Source organism: Eulemur rufifrons, chromosome 6 (genome assembly GCF_041146395.1).
Source record: "Eulemur rufifrons isolate Redbay chromosome 6, OSU_ERuf_1, whole genome shotgun sequence".
In the NCBI taxonomy this organism is placed as follows: Eukaryota; Metazoa; Chordata; class Mammalia; order Primates; family Lemuridae; genus Eulemur; species Eulemur rufifrons.
Genome location: NC_090988.1, coordinates 63,678,098 through 63,696,718, shown reverse-complemented (window position 1 = coordinate 63,696,718; position 18,621 = coordinate 63,678,098). Strand labels below are relative to the sequence as shown.

The 18,621-nt window shown below is 35.1% G+C and overlaps 1 protein-coding gene across 2 annotated transcripts in view; it reads left to right on the top strand.

Annotated features, from left to right (window-relative positions):
- BTBD10 (BTB domain containing 10) overlaps window positions 1–18,621 on the top strand; it is a 75,093-nt gene that overhangs the window by 31,829 nt on the left and 24,643 nt on the right. For both annotated transcript variants that reach the window (XM_069469612.1, XM_069469611.1), the window contains 2 exons: window positions 14,852–15,048; window positions 16,961–17,246. In XM_069469612.1, coding sequence (XP_069325713.1) covers window positions 14,852–15,048; window positions 16,961–17,246 — 483 coding nt within the window. The remainder of the gene's footprint in view (window positions 1–14,851; window positions 15,049–16,960; window positions 17,247–18,621) is intronic.

Genomic DNA, 18,621 nt, shown 5'->3' with positions numbered 1-18,621 from the left:
AGCTGGGTATCCTCCAGTTCAGTTTTGGCACTGTCTACCTGGAGACAGATCCCCCAGGTTGAGGGCTTAGTCCCACAAGACTGTCCCCCACTTCTGATGCTGGTTGCAAGCCCCCTTCTGACCAACCATCTGTAAATTGGGGATCCCATGACCCCCTCCTTGGGTTTTATTATTTATTAGAGCAGCTCAAAGAACTCAGGGAAACATATTTGCTAGCTTATTATAAAGAATATTACAAAGGATGCATAGGGCAAAGAGATGCATAGGGTGAGCTATGGGGGAAGGGGTGCAAAGCATCCATGCCCTCAGGGCACACCACCCTCCAGGAACCTCTAACTGTCTGGAAGCACCCCAGATTCTGTCCTCTTGGGCCTTTTATGGAGACTTCATTGGATAGGCATGATTGACAACCATGTAGAAATGTGTTTGGACAGAAAGGGTATGATCTAATATTAATAGTTATAGACTGAGTGGGGAAATCCAGCAAGGCCGGTCTGTTGAGATTCTTCTTGGCCTCTATGTGCAGCATTCCTTCCTCCAGAGTATAGGGCAGGACTCCTTTTGAAATGAGGTTCTCATGGCCTACAATTATACAAGGTAGGTCAGAGAATTTCTTTATGGCCAGTTGCAAGGCAAAGGCAGAGGAAGATTAGTGTATTTTTTTTTTTTTATTTCTAAGGCCCGTCTTGGGGAGAAAAAGGAGCAGGTAAAAGGAAAGACAGGAGGGAGGAGAAGGTTAGAGAGAGAGAATCTGTTTTCTGAGGCATAAAGTGCTCGAACACTATAAGGGGTATTAGAATTGTGAGCCAAGAACTGTGGACAAAAACCGTAATATCATGGACATCTAATTAGAAATTTACAGGGATGCATATCTCATCTTAAAGAAAAAATATATTTTGTAACATTTGATTAAATGTTTAAAAACTCGGTAAACTGTAAAGCTTCATACCTATATCTTTGTACATATCACACATATATGGTATGTTTGCGAATGAATAAACATTTGACAAAGGGAAATGCTAAGATAAATACCCTGAAACTTCAGCTAAATTCAACAAACATTAATAAGATATAACAGGTTATAATGTTAGTAACTGGAATTGTTTAAAAATAAGTAAAATAATTCCTCAAGCCAAGAGTTAATACTATCACATGGTTGTGCCAGGTGTATACTACATAAGGGTGCCATATATAAGTGAATACCATTCACATTGTAGGTATTATAGTTTTGTGTATTTGTCAACAATTTTCTGATACGAGTGATACTTACATCAACTACTTTTAAAATTTTTTCTTAGCTGGGTGTGGTGGCTCGCACCTGTAATCCTAGCACTCTGAGAGGCTAGGGCGGGAGGATTGCTTGTGCTCAGGAGTTCAAGACCAGCTTAAGCAAGAGTGAGAACCTGTCTCTACTAAAAATATAAAAATTATCTGGGCATGGTAGCATATGCCTATAATCCCAGCTACTTGGGAGGCTGAGGCAGGAGAATTGCCTGAGCCCAGGAGTTTGAGGTTGCTGTGAGCTAGGCTGACGCCACAGCACTCTAGCCCAGGTGACAGAATGAGACTGTGTCTCAAAAAAAAATAAATAAATAAAAGAAAGAAAGAAAGAAATTTTTCTTGTATTATTTCTTTGACAGTTTGCTCCCCTCTGTTTTCTTTGTTTTCTCTGGAACATATATTAGTTAAATGTTGACCTCCTTCATTAGTTCTCTTATTTTTTTTGTCCTTTCTCTCTTATTTTCCATTTATTTGTCTTTTTGTTCTTTTGAGGATATTCCCAATACTTTCTTTCAACTCTTCTAGTAACCTTTTAAAAATTTCTGTTGTATTTTGAATTTCTAAGATCTCTTTCTTACTCTCTAATTTTTAAAAATAGCATCCCTGTTCCTACTTTGTGGATACCATATCTTTTTTTTTTTTTTTTGAGACAGAGTCTCGCTCTGTTGTCTGGGCTAGAGTGCCGTGGCGTCAGCCTAGCTCACAGCAACCTCAAACTCCTGGGCTCAAGCAATCCTACTGCCTCAGCCTGCTGAGTAGCTGGGACTACAGGCATGCGCCACCATGCCCGGCTAATTTTTCCTATATATATATATTTTTAGCTGTCCAAATCATTTCTTTCTATTTTTAGTAGAGACGGGGTCTCGCTCTTGCTCAGGCTGGTCTCGAACTCCTGACCTCGAGCTATCCTCCCGCCTCGGCCTCCCAGAGTGCTAGGATTACAGGTGTGAGCCACCGCGCCTGGCCCATATCTTTTTTTATATTACTGAATTTATTGATCACAGTTTTGCTTTTTTTTCCTGTCTCTACATTGTTGCCTTTTTGTTATGTATATTAAGCTTTTTCATTGTGAAATATTTTCAGATTTACAGGAAGTCACAAAAAAATTATACAGTGAGTTCCCAGGCACTCTATCCAGCTTCCCTCAGTGATAATATCTTACATAAGTGTAGGACATTGTCAAAATCAGGAAATTGACAGTTACGATGCTATTAAATATTAGCTAAACTATAGACCTTTTTTGCATTTCATCAGTTTTTACATGCACTCTTTCTTTTTCCTGGTACATAGTTTTATGATATTTTATCATATGTATGGATTCATGTAACCTCTACCACTGTCAAGATACAGAACTGTTTTACTACCACAAAGAAATTCTCCTGTTCTATGCCTTTATAGTCACATCCTTTCTCCAGCTCTAATCTCTGACAACTACCCAGATTTCTTTCTCCATCATTATAATTTTGTCATTTTGAGAAAATTATATAAATAGAATCATATAGTATGTAAACTTATGGGTTTGGTTTTTTTTTTCCAGTTTTCTATGGTTATATTTTTCTTTGTGTTCTACTCTTACACGTTTCCTCTGCCTGGTTTGTTCACTAAACTCCTACGTCCCCCTACCCCGCCAGCACACACATACATATACCTTCCTTGTTCTTTGAGAATCAGTATATTGAGCCCCTCCTCCAGAAGCCTTCTCTATTGTCCCCAGGCTATGTTAACTGCGCCTCCTCCTGTGTGATATAGTGGAAAGTGCACACAGTACCTGTCACAAATAGATCCCTAATAAATGTTAGATCTTTTCTCCCCCTTCCTCCACAAATATCTCTAAAATAGTATTGATCACACCGTATTGTATTTTCTTGTTTACTTGTCTGGTTTCATCACTCGATTATGAGCTCATTCATTCATTCATTAACAGATTTTTATTGCATGTCTGTTGTGTGTGCAAGTAAGTCATTGTTCATTTGGTGCTGAGGATACAATGATTTACGAAAATTGTACTTTCATTGTGTCTTTTCATTGTTGTATGTATAGTGTCTTGCATAGTGTCTGGCAAATAGAATTCTTCATTAAATGTTTGTTAAGGGAATGTACTTCCTCGGTAGAGTTTCTCTAAGTGTGGTTTTTGGACCATTTGCATCTGGATCACTGAGGGGGCAGTGCAGGTTAAGGGTTTGGTTTTTTTCATTCAGCATAATGCTCTTGAGATCCATTCACATTGTTGCACATATCAATAGTTTGTTCTTTTTAAATTGCTGAATAATATTCTATAGTATGGATGTACTATAGTTTATTTATTCATTCAAAGAGTAGCATGGTTTTTGTTATAAACGTTGCAGTACTGTTGGATTTTAATAACTCTATACATATTACTTTAGTATTGCAAAGTTTTTATGGGAGTCTGTAGTTGCACTGAACAAAAGAGGCCTGTAAGTTTTTCTTCAGTCCTTAGGAACCTGCCTGCTATTGGAAACTTAGAATTGTTAAACAAATTAGATAACAAAGTCACATGCAGAAGTTCACACAAGATTATTGTTCTGAAGTTTAATATAAATAGATATTTGCTTCTGAGAATGATCATTTTAATAAGATTTAAAAATTTTTAGAAACCTTACTGCCTATTGATTCACCCAATGCTTCAAAGCATGATTTTGAAATTAAGTGAAAAGTTGGTATTAGATAAAGAAATCAGAAGTGTTATTGATTCATAAAGTTGCAAAATTTTAAAATGCAGATATTTTCTTTTAGCAGTGGGGTTTGTGTTTAAGGTGGACTTATTTATATAACTAGAGATGCTGAAAGTGATTGCTATTACTTAGTTGATGAAAATTATGATCTCAAAGGATTCATGATTAAGGGTTCTCATATGAGTTTTTGTAATAACTGTATTGGGTAATATATGTTGGTCTGTGAGGTTTTCAAGTGATCATTTGGTGATGGTAGATGTTTTTAATCTGATTGTAGAAGTGCTTTTGGTTTCTAGAGACGATGAACCATGTTATAACAAGGGGATGTAAGAATCCATGTAGGTTAGTGAGAGAGAATTTAGTGAACTCTGATGATAAAGGCATGAGAAGAAAAAACTATTAGAATAAAGGCATGCCTTTTATTACTTAAATGTAATTTAAATGGCTAAATAGTAGCTTCCTGATAGGACAGCCTCAAGCAGGCAGTGTTTTGGCCAAGACGCCAGTTCTGGTGTACAATTTGATAAGTTTTAACTTACGTATGCATCCATAAAACCTCACCACAATCAAGATAATGAGCATATATATCATACCCAAAAGTTCCCTTGGGGCCCTTTGTAACCTTTCCCTTCCAACTCCCTGTACCTCTTGTTCAGGAAACCACTAATCTGTTTTCTGACACTATACATTAGTCTGTATTTCCTAGAATTTTATATAATCTATTTTTGATGGGGAGGGTGTCTAGCTTTTATCACTCAGCAGAATTATTTTGAGATGGATTCATGTAACTTGTGTTAGTGGTTCATTCCTTCTATTGTTGAGTAGTATTCCATTTTATGGATATATCATAAATTGTTTATCCACTAACTTATTCATAGACATTTAGCTTGTTTCTGGTTTTGAGCTGTTACAAATAAAACTACTAAGAACATTTGTGTACAAGTCTTTTTTATGGACATATGTTTTCATTTCTTTTGGGTAAATACAGGGTGGAATGGCTGAATCATATGCCTAGTGTATGTTTAATTTCTTAAGAAACAATCTTCCAGAACAATTTCCAAAGTGGTTGTGCCATTTTCTATTCCTACCACGAGTGTATGTATGAGACTTCCATTTCACACACATACTCAGCAGCACTTGATATGGTCAGTGTTTTTATTTAGCCATTCTAATAGGTGCATAATGATGTAACATTGTGGTTTTAATTTGCATTTCTTTAGTGACTAATGATATTCACCATTCTTTCATGTGCTTATTTTTTCCATCTGTATATCTCAATTTTTTTTCTGATTATTTTGAGAGTTCTTTATAAGCCTGCATTCAAGTCCTGTATCATCAGATGTACCAGGTATATATGATTCGCAAATATTTTCTCCCAGTCTGTGGCTTGATTTTTCATTCTTTTAACAATATTTTTTGAAGAGCAAAAGTTTTTAATTTTGATGAAGTTCAATTATCAATTTATTTTATGAATTGTGCTTTTTATTCCTAGAAGTTTTATAGTTTTATTTTTTTTTTTTATGGACAGGGTCTCTCACTCTATTACCCAGGCTGGAGTGCAGTGGCATGATCATGGCTCACTGTAACCTTGAACTCCTGGATTCAAGTGATCTTCCTGCCTTAGACTCCTGAGTAGCTAGGACGACAGGTTTGCACCCCCACACCTGGCTAATTTTTTAATTTTTTTTGTAGAGACAGGGATCTTGCTTTGTTGTCCAGGCTGGTCTTGAATTCCTGGCCTCAAGTGATCCTCCTGCCTCAGCTTCCCAAAGTGCTGACACTACAGGCATGAGCTACCATTTCCAGTCAGTTTTAAGTTTTAGATTTAGGTCTGTGATAAATTTTGAGTTAACTTTTGTACATGATATGAGCTGTTGATGAGAGTTTTTTTTTTTTTTTTATTTCTAGAAGTGCTGAAAGTGAGATACCCATTGTACATCTGTTTGTTCCAGCACTATTTGATGAAAAACTCTTTCTTCCCTCAATTGCATTTGAGCCCTTGTTGAAAATAAGTTGTTCATATTTATGTCTGTGGGTCCTTTTCTGGAGTCTCTATTCTGCTTCGTTGATCTGCTTGTCTGTCATTATGCCAGTAGCACACTGTGTTTACTATTTTAATAAGTCTTGAAGTCAGGCTGTATTAGTCTTTCAAATCTGTTATTTTTAAAAAAGTTACATAGACTATTCTAGGTCCTTTGCATATCCTTATGAATTTTAGAATCAGTCACTTTTGACAAGCAAGCCTGCTAGGTTTTTATTTGGGATTATGTTGTATCTGTCAGTGAACCTGGGGAAAAGTTGAGATCATAATAGAACTGAGTCTTCTGACTCATGAAGGTGGTGAGTTTCTTCATTTATTTAGGTCTTCTTTAATTTCTTTCAGTAATATTTTGTAGTTTTCAGTGTGCAGGTCTTTCACATCTTTTGTCACATTTATTCCTAACTATTTGAGTCTTTTGATGTTATTGTAAATGGTGTTTTTAAAATTTCAATTTTAGATTGCTCATTGTTAGTATATAGAAATACAGTTGATTTTAAAATATTTATCTTGTATTCTGCAACCTTGCTAAACTCATTAGTTTTAATAACTTTTTTTACTAGAATCTGCCATAGATGATCATGTTGTCTGCAAATAAGGACAGTTTTAGTTCTATTATATAACAATCTGAATGTCTTTTCCTGCCATATTTCACTGGCTAGAATCTTTAGTACATTATTGAAGAGAAGTGGTGAAAGTGAAATCCTTGTCTTATTTTTAGATCCTTGTTTCTGATCTTAGGTAGAGAGCATGTGGTCTTTGACCACGAGGTATGTTGTTGGCTGTAGGTTTTCTTTCCAGAGACATTCTTTCTCTGGTTGGTGAAATTCTATTGTGTTCTTACATACCTGAAGTTGTTTTTTTTTAAATATAGAATGAATTTTGGATTTTGTCAAATGCATTTTCTGTGCCTACTGAGATGCATGTTTTCCTTCATTAGTTAATATGGTGAGTTACATTGATTGACTTTTGAATATTCAACCAATGTTGCATTGTTAGGATAAACTTTAATAGATTATGATGTTACTATCCTTTTTATATATTGCTACATTTTATTTATTAAAATTTTGTTGAGAATATTTATATCTGTGTTCTAAGGTTCGTGGTTTTTCTAATCTAGTAATATTTTTGTCTGATGTTGGTGTTTGGGTAATGTTGGCCTCATAAAGTGAGTTAGGAAATACTATGTTCAGTTTTCTGGAAGAGTTGTGTAGGTGTGATATTATTTCTATCTTTTTTTTTTTTTTTTTTTTTTTTTTGAGACAGAGTCTCACTCTGTTGCCTGGGCTAGAGTGCCGTGGCGTCAGCCTAGCTCACAGCAACCTCAAACTCCTGGGCTCAAGAGATCCTCCAGCCTCAGCCTCCGGAGTAGCTGGGACTACAGGCATGTGCCACTGTGCCCGGCTAATTTTTCTGTATATATTTTTAGCTGTCCATATAATTTCTTTCTATTTTTAGTAGAGACGGGGTCTCGCTCTTGCTCAGGCTGGTCTGGAACTCCTGAGCTCAAACAATCCTCCTGCCTCAACCTCCCAGAGTGCTAGGATTACAGGCGTGAGCCACCACGCCTGGCCTATTTCTATCTTAAATGCTTAGTAGAATTCAGCATTGAAGCCTGGAGTTTCCTTGGAGGGAATGTTTTTAACTATGAACTCAATTTTTTAAATAAATATAGAGGTTATTCAGCTTATCTGTTCCTTCTTGAGTGAGCTTTTGTAGGTTTGAATTTGTCCAGTTCTTCTGAGTTATTGAATTTATTGGCATAAAGTTGCTCATAATATTCTTTTATTATTCTTTTAATATTTATAGCCTTCTATAGCAATGTAAATTCTTATTTCTGATATTGGTAATTTATTATCTTCTCAATTTTCTTTTTCTCCAAGCAGTCTGGCTAGAGATTTATCAGTTTTATTGATTTTTCTAAAGAACTGCTTTTGTTTTCATTGATTTTTCTCTGTTATTTTTGTTTTCTAATTATTTTGGTTTTCACTCTGATCTTTATTATTTTCTTCCCCTTTTTTAGGTTTAATTTGTGCTTGTCTAGTTTCTTAGGTGGAAACTGAGGTCATTTTTCAGTTTTAATTTTTCTTAAAGCTTTCTTTTCTAACATAGGAATTTAGTGCTATAATTTGCTTCCTAAGTATTGCTATAATGTCATGCCACACCTCAAATTTTTATAAATTGGGCTTTCCCCCCTTCCTTTAAGTTTAAAATTTCTAATTTCCCTTTTGCCTCTTGAATTATTAATATTTAGTTAAAGGTGTTGTTTTAATTTCTAAATATTTGGGAATTTTCCAGTTAACTTTCTTTTGTTGAATTTTAATTTAATTCCATTGTAATCAGAGAATGTACTTTATATGATTAAATTCTTTTAAGTTTATTGAGACTTGTTTTATTGCTCAGAATGCAGTCTGTCTTGGTAAATGTTCTGTGTGTGCATGAAAAATGAATGAGTTTTCTGCCCTTGTTAGGTGTTCTATAAATGTCAGTGAGGTCCAAGTCAGTTGATAGTATTATTCAAATCTTATTAATCCCTACTGATTTTCTGTCTCCTTGTTCTATTATATATTATTAGGGAGACATTGAAATCTCTGACTATAGGCTGGGCACGGTGGCTCACGCCTGTCATCCTAGCACTCTGGGAGGCCGAGGCAGGAGGATCGCTTGAGGTCAGGAGTTCGAGACCAGCCTGAGCAAGAGTGAGACCCCATCTCTACTAAAAATATAAAGAAATTAGCCAAACATTAAAAATAGAAAAAATTAGCTGGGCATGGTGGCACATGCCTGTAGTCCCAGCTACTTGGGAGGCTGAGACAGAAGGATTGCTTAAGCCCAGGAGTTTGAGGTTGCTGTGAGCTAGGCTAACGCCATGGCACTCTAGCCCAGGCAACGGAGCGAGACTCTGTCTCCAAAAAAAAAAAAAAAACGAATCTCTGACTATAATTGTGGAATTGTCTAGTTCTCGTAATTTTATTAGTTTTTGCTTCATGTATTTTGAGGCAGAAAAATATTTGGATTGTTTTGTGTTCTTAATGAATTAACTTCCTTATTCTTATGCAATACATCGGTAATATTCTTTGCTCTAAACTCTGGTTTGTCCGATATTAATATAGCCACTCTTACTTTCTTTGAACTAGTGCTAGCATAGTGTATCTTTCCTTATCCTTTTATATAGAACCTCTTTGTACCTTTATTTTTAAAGTGTATTTCTTGTAGACAGCATATAGTTGGGCCTGGCTTTTATATCACCTTTTATGGCTTTGATCATTTACATTTAAATGGCTTAGACCATTTATATTTAATGCGATTATTGACATGGTTAAAGTTGTATAAAAAAAAAGTCAAGTCTATTATCTTGCTATTCATTTTCTGTTTGTCCGGTTTGTTCTTTTCCCCTCTTCCTCCCTTCCCCACTTTTTCTTTACCCTCTTAGATTAACATAAAAAAAACTTTATGATTTCATTTTATCTCCTTTCTTGGCATATTAACTGTAATTTTTTTCTTATATTCATGATTGCTTTAGTATTTATAGTATACATCTTTAACTTATCACAAGTCTACCTTCAAGTGACATTATACCATTTCTTGTGTAGTATAGGAACCTTACAAAAGTATACTTCCATTTGTCCCTCCCAGACTGAGTGCTGTTATATGTTGTGAGTCTTACATAGATGTTATAAACCCCATATTTTATTGTTCAACCTTTTAAGGAGATTTAAACAGTAAGTAAAAAAATCATATTTTTCCATGTATTTCTAGTGGTCTTCATTCCTTTATGTAGATCCATATTTTTTTTTTTTGAGACAGAGTCTCACTCTGTTGCCCAGGCTAGAGTGAGTGCCGTGGCGTCAGCCTAGCTCACAGCAACCTCAAACTCCTGAACTCAAGCGATCCTCCTGTCTCAGCCTCCCGAGTAGCTGGGACTACAGGCATGCGCCACCATGCCCGGCTAATTTTTTTCTATATATATTTTTAGCTGTCCATATAATTTCTTTCTATTTTTAGTAGAGATGGGGTCTCGCTCTTGCTCAGGCTGGTCTCGAACTCCTGAGCTCAAACGATCCGCCCACCTCGGCCTCCCAGAGTGCTAGGATTACAGGCGTGAGCCACCGCGCCCGGCCGTAGATCCATATTTTCATCTGGCATTTTTTCTTCCTGTCTGAAGGACTTCCTTTTAACTTTTCTTGTACTGCCGGTCTGCTCATGATGAGTTTATTCGTCTCAATTATCTGAAAAAATGTCTATATTTCTATACTTCCCTTTATTTTTGAAATACTTTTTTTTTAAATGTGTGAGACATTTATTGGGGCAAATGCTGGTGAGAGAAAATGGGGAGCTGGAGCAGGCTAGGAGAGACGTCAGACAGTGAGTGATGCCGATCCAACCCCTGATTTTTGGTTCTTCTGAAGGTGCTTGTTTGTGGATAGTTGTTGAATTAGGTGTTTGTGTGGAGGGACATCACTGGCGGTTTCTATTCGGCCATCTTGCTCCACCCTGAAAGATGTTTTTATTGGCTATAACAAACTTAAGTTGACAGGGTTTTGTTTGTTTTTGTTTTTTTCTTTAAAGTATGTGCAGATTTGTTATGCATATTGCATCTGTGGGTTTGTAATTTTCACCAAATTTATAATTCAGATATTACTTCTCTTTTTCCTTCCCACTTCTTTTCTTTTATGGACTCTATTTACACCTGTATCAGGCCACATGAAATTGATCCGTAGTTTACTCATGCTCATTTTATATATTTTTGTTTTCTCTCTCCTTTTCATTTTCAATATTTCCTATTGCTTTGTCTTCAAATTCATTACTCTTTTCTACTATAATGTATAATCTCCCATTAATTCCATTCAGCAGGCTTTTCTTTTTTAAACTATTTTAAATTGACATATAATAATTGTATATATTTGAGGTAGAGTGAAATTTCGATACATGTATACTATGTATAATGAGTGAATCAGAGTAATTAGTGTATTTATCACCTCAAACATTTATCGTTTTTTGTGTTGGAAACATTCAAAATCCCCTCTTTTAGCTATTTGAAAGCATATAAAATAAATTGTTATTAACTGTAATCACACTGCAGGGCCATTCAGTATGTTTTTCATCTCAGATGTCATTTTTATCTCTGGAAGATTGATTTGCATTTCTTCTTTATCTTCTATATTTCTATATAACTTTTTCAAGGAATATGGTTATGAAGATTTTTTTTAATGTTTTTGTTTTTAATTCTAAAATATGTGTCAGTTCCAGCTTGATTTCAATTGATTTTTTTTTTTACCCCCTCCTGGGTTATGTGTTCCTGCTTCATTACATGCCTGGTACTTTTTCATTGGTGCCATACATTATGAATTTTACCTTGTTCGGATGTCAGATATTTCTTATTCTTATAAAATATTCTTTTTTTTTTTGAGGCAGAGTCCACTCTGTTGCCCAGACTAGAGTGCCGTGGCGTCAGACTACCTCACAGCAACCTCAAACTCCTGGACTCAAGCAATCTTTCTGCCTCAGCCTCCCGAGTAGCTGGGACTACAGGCATGAGCCACCATGCCTGTCTAATTTTTCTCTCTATATATATTTTTAGCTGTCCATATAATTTCTTTCTATTTTTAGTAGAGATGGGGTCTCGCTCTTGCTCAGGCTAGTCCCGAGCTCCTGACCTCAAGCGATCCTCCCACCTCGGCCTCCCAGAGTGCTGGGATTACAGGTGTGAGCCACCGTGCCTGGCTTTCTTATAAAATATTCTTGAGCTTTGTTTTAGGATTCAATTCAGTTATTTAGAAATAGTTTGATCCTTTGGATCTTGCTGTTAAAATTTTTTAGGTGGGACTGGAGTAGTGTTCAGTCTTGTTCTAGTTACTTCCCATTTCAGATTGAAGACCCTTCTGATTCTCTTCCCAGTGCCCTATAAATTATTAGATTTTCCAGTCTGACTAATGGGAATAGGACCTCTTCCTAGACAGTATGAGTACTAGGCACTATTTCCTTTTAATTCTTTGAGTTGGTTCTTTCCCCAGCCTCTCATAGTTTCCTAACATGTATAACATGTACTACTATTCAACTCAAAATTCAGGGAGGACTCTGTGGATCTCTGAGGTTTTCTCTCTGTGTTGCTCTGTTGTCTCTGGTACTTTTTCCTGAGAACTTAGCCACCTACTACCCCAATGTCTCAGCTCCCTATCTTTTACTCAGAGTCCACTGGGTTTTGCTTGTTTCCCCTCCCTGTGTTTACTCAGGAAACACTCTCAAGATAGTAATTTGGGACAGTCATTGGGCTTACCTCATTTGCTTTCCATCTTTCAGAGATTACTCTACTTCATTGCTTGAGGTACTGTCATGTAAACCATTGTTTCATATATTCTGTCTGTTTTGGGGAGTTGTTTTAGACAGGAGTATAAACTCAGTCCTTGTTATTCTATCTTGGCTGGAAACGGATGTTAGGGCTAATCTACTCTTTGTGTCCTTACCTGTCCTCAATTCATGTATCTCAAACTCATTAAAAGAGCTGTCCCTTCTGAACTTGCTTGTCCTCATTTTTTTTTGCACATATTAATTGTTTTTGCCGTTAGAGTGCTTTCCTGATCTAAAATTATTAAATTAAATAGAGTAGGGCATAATTAGTCTTCCATGACATCTGGTTTTGAAGGTCTGATTCAGGGTACATTCTATTTGGAAATGAAAAGATGAAAGTGTATTATGATACCTTTTGTGTTCATTTAAAATCTAAGCAGTTTAGAAATGAAGCCAATATTTCAGCAGTGTCTAATCTTTCAGCTGGAGATGTCTGGTAAAATGCTTTTTCAATTAATCAGTCTGCTTGGCCCTTACTCAAACTGAACATTTAGCCTGCATTTGCCTTAGTAGTAGTTATGCTTACCGTCTCCATTAAATTATTAGCCTCACATTTAGAAAATGTGCTTTCTTATAGTTAAAAATGATTAAAACTTAGCAGGCAGAATAATTTGAAGTATTTTCTTTTTAAATATATCTGAACTTTATTCTACTTAGTATAGATTCTTTTTTTTTTCCTTCTTTAGAAAATGAGCCAGAAATTCCAGTGTTCCTACTCTGAGGTTTTTTTTTTTTTTTAAACGTTAATGCAGTAGGATCTTTTGATTGTTCTGTTTGAAGAAAAAGATAATGTTCAAGGATGCAGTTGTCCTCTGATTTTTTTTCACTACAACAAAGGTGGGAGTAGAATTTTTTTCCTCTGTAGGTTTGTGAGAGACAAATGACATAAAGGCTGATAGGTTGCCTTTATTTCCCTAGAAATAACTTTCAGAGCAAATACAAAGTCAGCCCTATTTTCTGTCTTTGCAGTCTGTTATAGCAAGGTGATGACTGATTTTCATAATGAGAGAAACTACTAAAATAACAAAAAGTGTTACAGCTAATAAACCAACAAAGGAGATGACCCTGAGACACTGAAAGATTTAAAACTGCTTTCTGAATCACTGAGAAGATTAAATTTTGACTGGTGTGGTTTTGCAAAAGGAGAGCAGTGTAATATTATGGTGTGGGTACTATAATGAATCAAAAGCTTAGGTTATAGTGTTATTAGCATGTCCACTATATACTATGTGACTGAGCAAGTCTTACAGTTTTGAACTTTAATATCCTCATCTGTCATAACTAAATAATATTTAATGGGTAATTATATTGTGTGAGGTACGTCTCTGAGCCCTTAATATACTTCATTTAGTCCACATATTAACCTTATAAAGTAAGAAAGACAGGGAACCTAAGTTTCCAAAATATTAAGTATCATTCAAATTGTCAAGCATTCTATTATAGTGAATTTCCAAATTGCCTTAGGTTTGACTCTCATTTTTCTTACCATCAATTTTCCTACCTGCAGCATATTCTGATTATTGAAATCCTATCTGTCAGGGCCTGATATACTAGTGACTAATAATCTATAGCAGTGTCTTCCTTTGAGATCCTAAAGCATTTATTATCTATCACTCATTTTAGTAGCTATATATTTGGGATATCTTTAGTAGTTTTATATTTGGAAGTTATGATAACTCTTGAATTATTTAAATTTCTGCGTGTTCACGTATTACTGCTTCACTTAGATCATAACCTCTGAGAAAGCCTCTTTCTATTGGCATTTAGCACAACATTGTACACACAGTACATATAACTTAATAATGAATGAATAGTGAATGAATTCTGTCAACTAGACTATTTTAGTTAATCAACATTCTGTATTTTCACTTCTCTTGTAAATATTCGCTGTATATACAATGTTTTAAAATTTTTAAGTCTATATCTTTATCTACACAGTGTAGTTAGGTTTTTCAGAGAAATGCTTTTCAAAAACATGTTTTTATCATAATGTTTTGAAAAGAATTCTCAAAGTGAGTTGATTGAAGTTAGCAGGTAGACTTATTTTATTTGGCAGGGAGACCAGGGAGACTTTGCCCCTTACCTCAGTTTTCTAAGAGTTCCAGCAGCTCTTTCCTTCTCTTTTTCCCCAACAATGAAGGAAATCAAAAGAACATTTGAATAATATTTAGGCTATCTGGGTTATAAAAGTAGATACTAATATTACCACTACTACTGCATCTACTATTAACTCACAAGCTAGTTAACCCTTCTAAGCTTTAGTTTTCTTATCCATAAAAAACCGAGTTCAATTATGTGATCTTCAAAGACACATTATTCTAGAATTTATACAGCCTACAAGTTTGAGGTAAATTAAGTTTCCAAATTGGAAAGTAGCATTTGATTTTTGCACTTTAAGGTATTAGTTTTATGTTAATCAGGTTTTTCTTTAAACGTGTTTTGTGATCTTATGATCTGCTTTTATGGTTAATTTTCTTTTCTAACTTATTAGTACTCCCTCACGTATCGCTAAAGGAGGAGTCGACCACACCAAAATGAGTCTACATGGTGCTAGTGGGGGACATGAGAGATCGAGAGATAGGCGAAGGTCAAGTGACAGATCACGAGATTCATCTCACGAAAGAACAGAGTCTCAACTCACTCCTTGTATCAGAAATGTTACTTCTCCAACACGACAGCACCATGTTGGTATGTAAAATCAACTAACTTTCCCAACAGTTCTTAAAAGCATGCATTTTACCTTTTTTAAGTAGTATTGACATTGAATTGTGCCCAATACTGCAGAGTAAAATTTGCTTCTTATTTCTATTCAGTTGTTTCTATTTTAGCTGAGCTTGGTTCTTGCTGTGAAAAAAACAGCTTATTAAATGCAATTTAAAGGTGAATTTTTTTTTGAGTTTAGAACAGTCTTAAAGAAGTAACTTGAAAAGCCTTTGAAACTATGATAGTAGATTTTTCAAATTTTTCAAGTTAATTTTTATCAGATATATAGCAGTGGCCTATTTTAAAATAGTTTGTAGTAAATTATTGATAGGCATTTCATTAATCATGCTAACAAAGAAAGTGAAAACTAGACTAATCATCATGCAGTTAGTTATTTATTCTGATTTTTGACAATATTTCAAATTTAATAATAAAAATAGATGAAAGGTGTGAAATGTTTTACTTTCTTAGCATCTAGCTCAGGTCTTCCCCCTCCTTCCTACTCCTTGCTATGTATGAGCATTATTACCCCAGGTGAACACATTGTTTGACTGTAAAGCACCAGTCGGAAGCAGAGATGCCTGAACATGTGAGCTTGCTGAGTTTCATTTTTCCTTGGAGAATTGACACATTAAGACTTTGACTTACTATATGAGGTAGTTTCTGATAGTCTGTTGTAAAACAAAATCATTTATGTTAGGGTGTAATTATGCAGAGAAGTTGTCCATATCTTAAGTTAGTCCTTGATGTCAGACTAGTATTTATAAGCCAGAAAGAAATGAAAGTATAAATGAGAGCTGACAGTTTGTTAGATGCAAAGCTCAGTGTCTGGGAGTAGAATAGCAGGATATAAAAAATTATTTTATTACTTTAGCAAATTTTGCCTTTGGGATGCTACCAACATTTTAGAAACAGGCAGTAGAAGGGAGGTGTCAGAATATCTCTGGAGATATGGCAAACCTAATTATATAATCAGTAATGTTGTACAGAGTGTTCTCAGTAGCCTGAGTCATGGAGGAATTTGGCAAAAGCTGATGAAACGGATGAGATGGAGGTACATTTTTAGGTCACCTTTAAAGTTTAGTGATCTAGCTAGCCTTTAAATGAAACTTATCACAAAATATTAGTTTTTATTTCTTTTTTTAATAGAATATTGGAAAATCTAAAGAAAATTTTCTGAATTTTCACAATATTTTCTACCTATGAAAATTATAGGTAATAATTATAAAGCCTATAAAATTTGTAGCAGTGCTTTTTATTCAACAAACATGAGAATAAGAAGACAGCAGGATATCATCAGCTACTAAAGCCACTTTATTTGGTAGACAGAAATATCATTAAAAAAAGTACTTCCTGCTGTCCTTAGTGAATTTTTTTTCTTCTTTTTGGACCTTCCTTTTGTGAGATAAATTGCTGGTTTTAGAATACACTTATTAACATAGTGAGATTCCAAAGTTTGTACTTTGTGTTATCAGTATAATGTTATGCCTTTTAGAATTAGGACATTGTAAATTGGTATTCTTATTAATCTTTAATTTTCAAACCTTATATATTTGACTTGTGAGAATATTTGGTTCTTTGGGTTTCTATGTATTTTTAAGTGGAGCAATAACAAAATTTTTCTTAATTTTGATCTTAGTTTGGGTCGACATTAGTCAGCTCTACATCTTTTTAAAAGTCAACAAATAAAGGTTTTTGAAAGCATTTTGATGTTTTGAGTTTTATTCCTGGGAACTGAATTAATGTTTATGATGTTTTGTGAAAATGTTATTTGAAATCAAAATGCAGAAATGCTGTAATTTAAAACTTTTCTAAATCAAACATTTAAAAAGATATATACAGATCTTGAATTTTTAAAAGGAAATTTGCATAACTTTGTTTAATACCTTTATTTCAGATCGAGAAAAAGATCACAGTTCCTCTCGTCCAAGCAGTCCTCGTCCTCAAAAAGCATCCCCAAATGGTTCCCTTAGCAGTGCTGGGAACAGCAGCAGAAATAGTAGTCAGTCAAGTTCAGATGGTAGCTGTAAGACATCTGGGGAAATGGTGTTTGTATATGAAAATGCAAAAGAAGGAGCTCGGAACGTAAGAACGTCAGAACGAGTGACACTAATAGTGGATAACACTAGATTTGTTGTAGATCCATCCATTTTTACTGCACAGCCAAATACAATGTTGGGCAGGTTTGTATTATTACAATTCTTTGTATTACTAATTATAAAGCACTTTAACAGCCATTATTTATTTTTTTAATTTAAATTTTACAGCAATTCTCTGTTGGAATGTAGCATTCCTATTTTACAGATGAAAGAACTGAGTTTTGGAAGTTAAATTAATTGTCCAAGTTAATGCAGCTAGAAAGTGATAGAGTGAAAGCTTGAACTTGGTTTTATTTCTAACTTTCTTTGCAGCACCAGTAGGAATATCAAATATATATTAGTTATTGACTTAGGATACTAAAAGATTTCTACAGACTGAGATCATAGATTGAATCTAACCAGGTGAATTTAGTGGTGATAATGTTTCCTGCATTTGGGTTCCCAAATTCAACCACCAAATATAGAAGGTGTCAACATTGTTTGAAGGTAAAACAAAACCCCACCAATTTGGTTAGCATTAAGTCTGCAGGAGTGGTTAGTTTGACGTAGATACTTAAAAGGAAAAAAAAAAGGAATGTCATTAACAAGTAGTTAGTAGAATGAAGGAGTTTATAGTCATCTTCTGATTTGTGTTGGTCCAAAGTAATAGCTCAATTTAAAGTTTGCAGTCATGGGAACCACAATTTAAGAAGGATATAGATCTGTGGTCCCCAGGCCCTGGTCTGAGGACTGGTAATGTTCCATGGCCTGTTAGGAACTGGGCTGCACAGCAGGAGGTGAGCAGCAGGGGAGCTAGCGAAGTTTCATCTGTATTTAGAGCAGCTCCCCATTGCTCGCATCACCACATAAGCTCTGCCTCCTGTCAGATCAGCATTGGCGGCATTAGATTCTCATAGCACAAACCCTACTGTAAATTGTGTGTGCAGACGATCTAGGTTGCATGCTCCTTATGAGAATTTAATGTCTGATGATCTGAGATGGAGCTGAGGCAGTGATGCTAGCACCGGGAAGCAGCTGTAAATACAGATTATCATTAGCAGAGAGGTTTGACTGCACAACAAATGTAATGTGCTTGAATCATCCTGAAACCATCCACCACCCCATTCCATGGAAACATTATCTTCCATGAAACTGGTTCCTGGTGCCAAAAGGTTGGGGACTGCTGATATAGATAATATGGACTTGATTTTTCAACATGCTCAAAACTAGGATCCAAATACCTTTTAATTATAAAGTCAGTATGTTTGTTCATGCTAATATAAAATGAAAAGACATATAAATGAAATAGAAGTTTACATGAGATAAGAACTTGTATTATTTTTCTAGATTGCGTATGGGATGTCTGTGTATGTGATTTGTCATTGTCTCATAATACAGAATAAGTGCTTGCATTGTGATACCATATACATTCTGAGTAGCTAAATATTTTCCTACAGCATTGACACTAGACTTTATATCC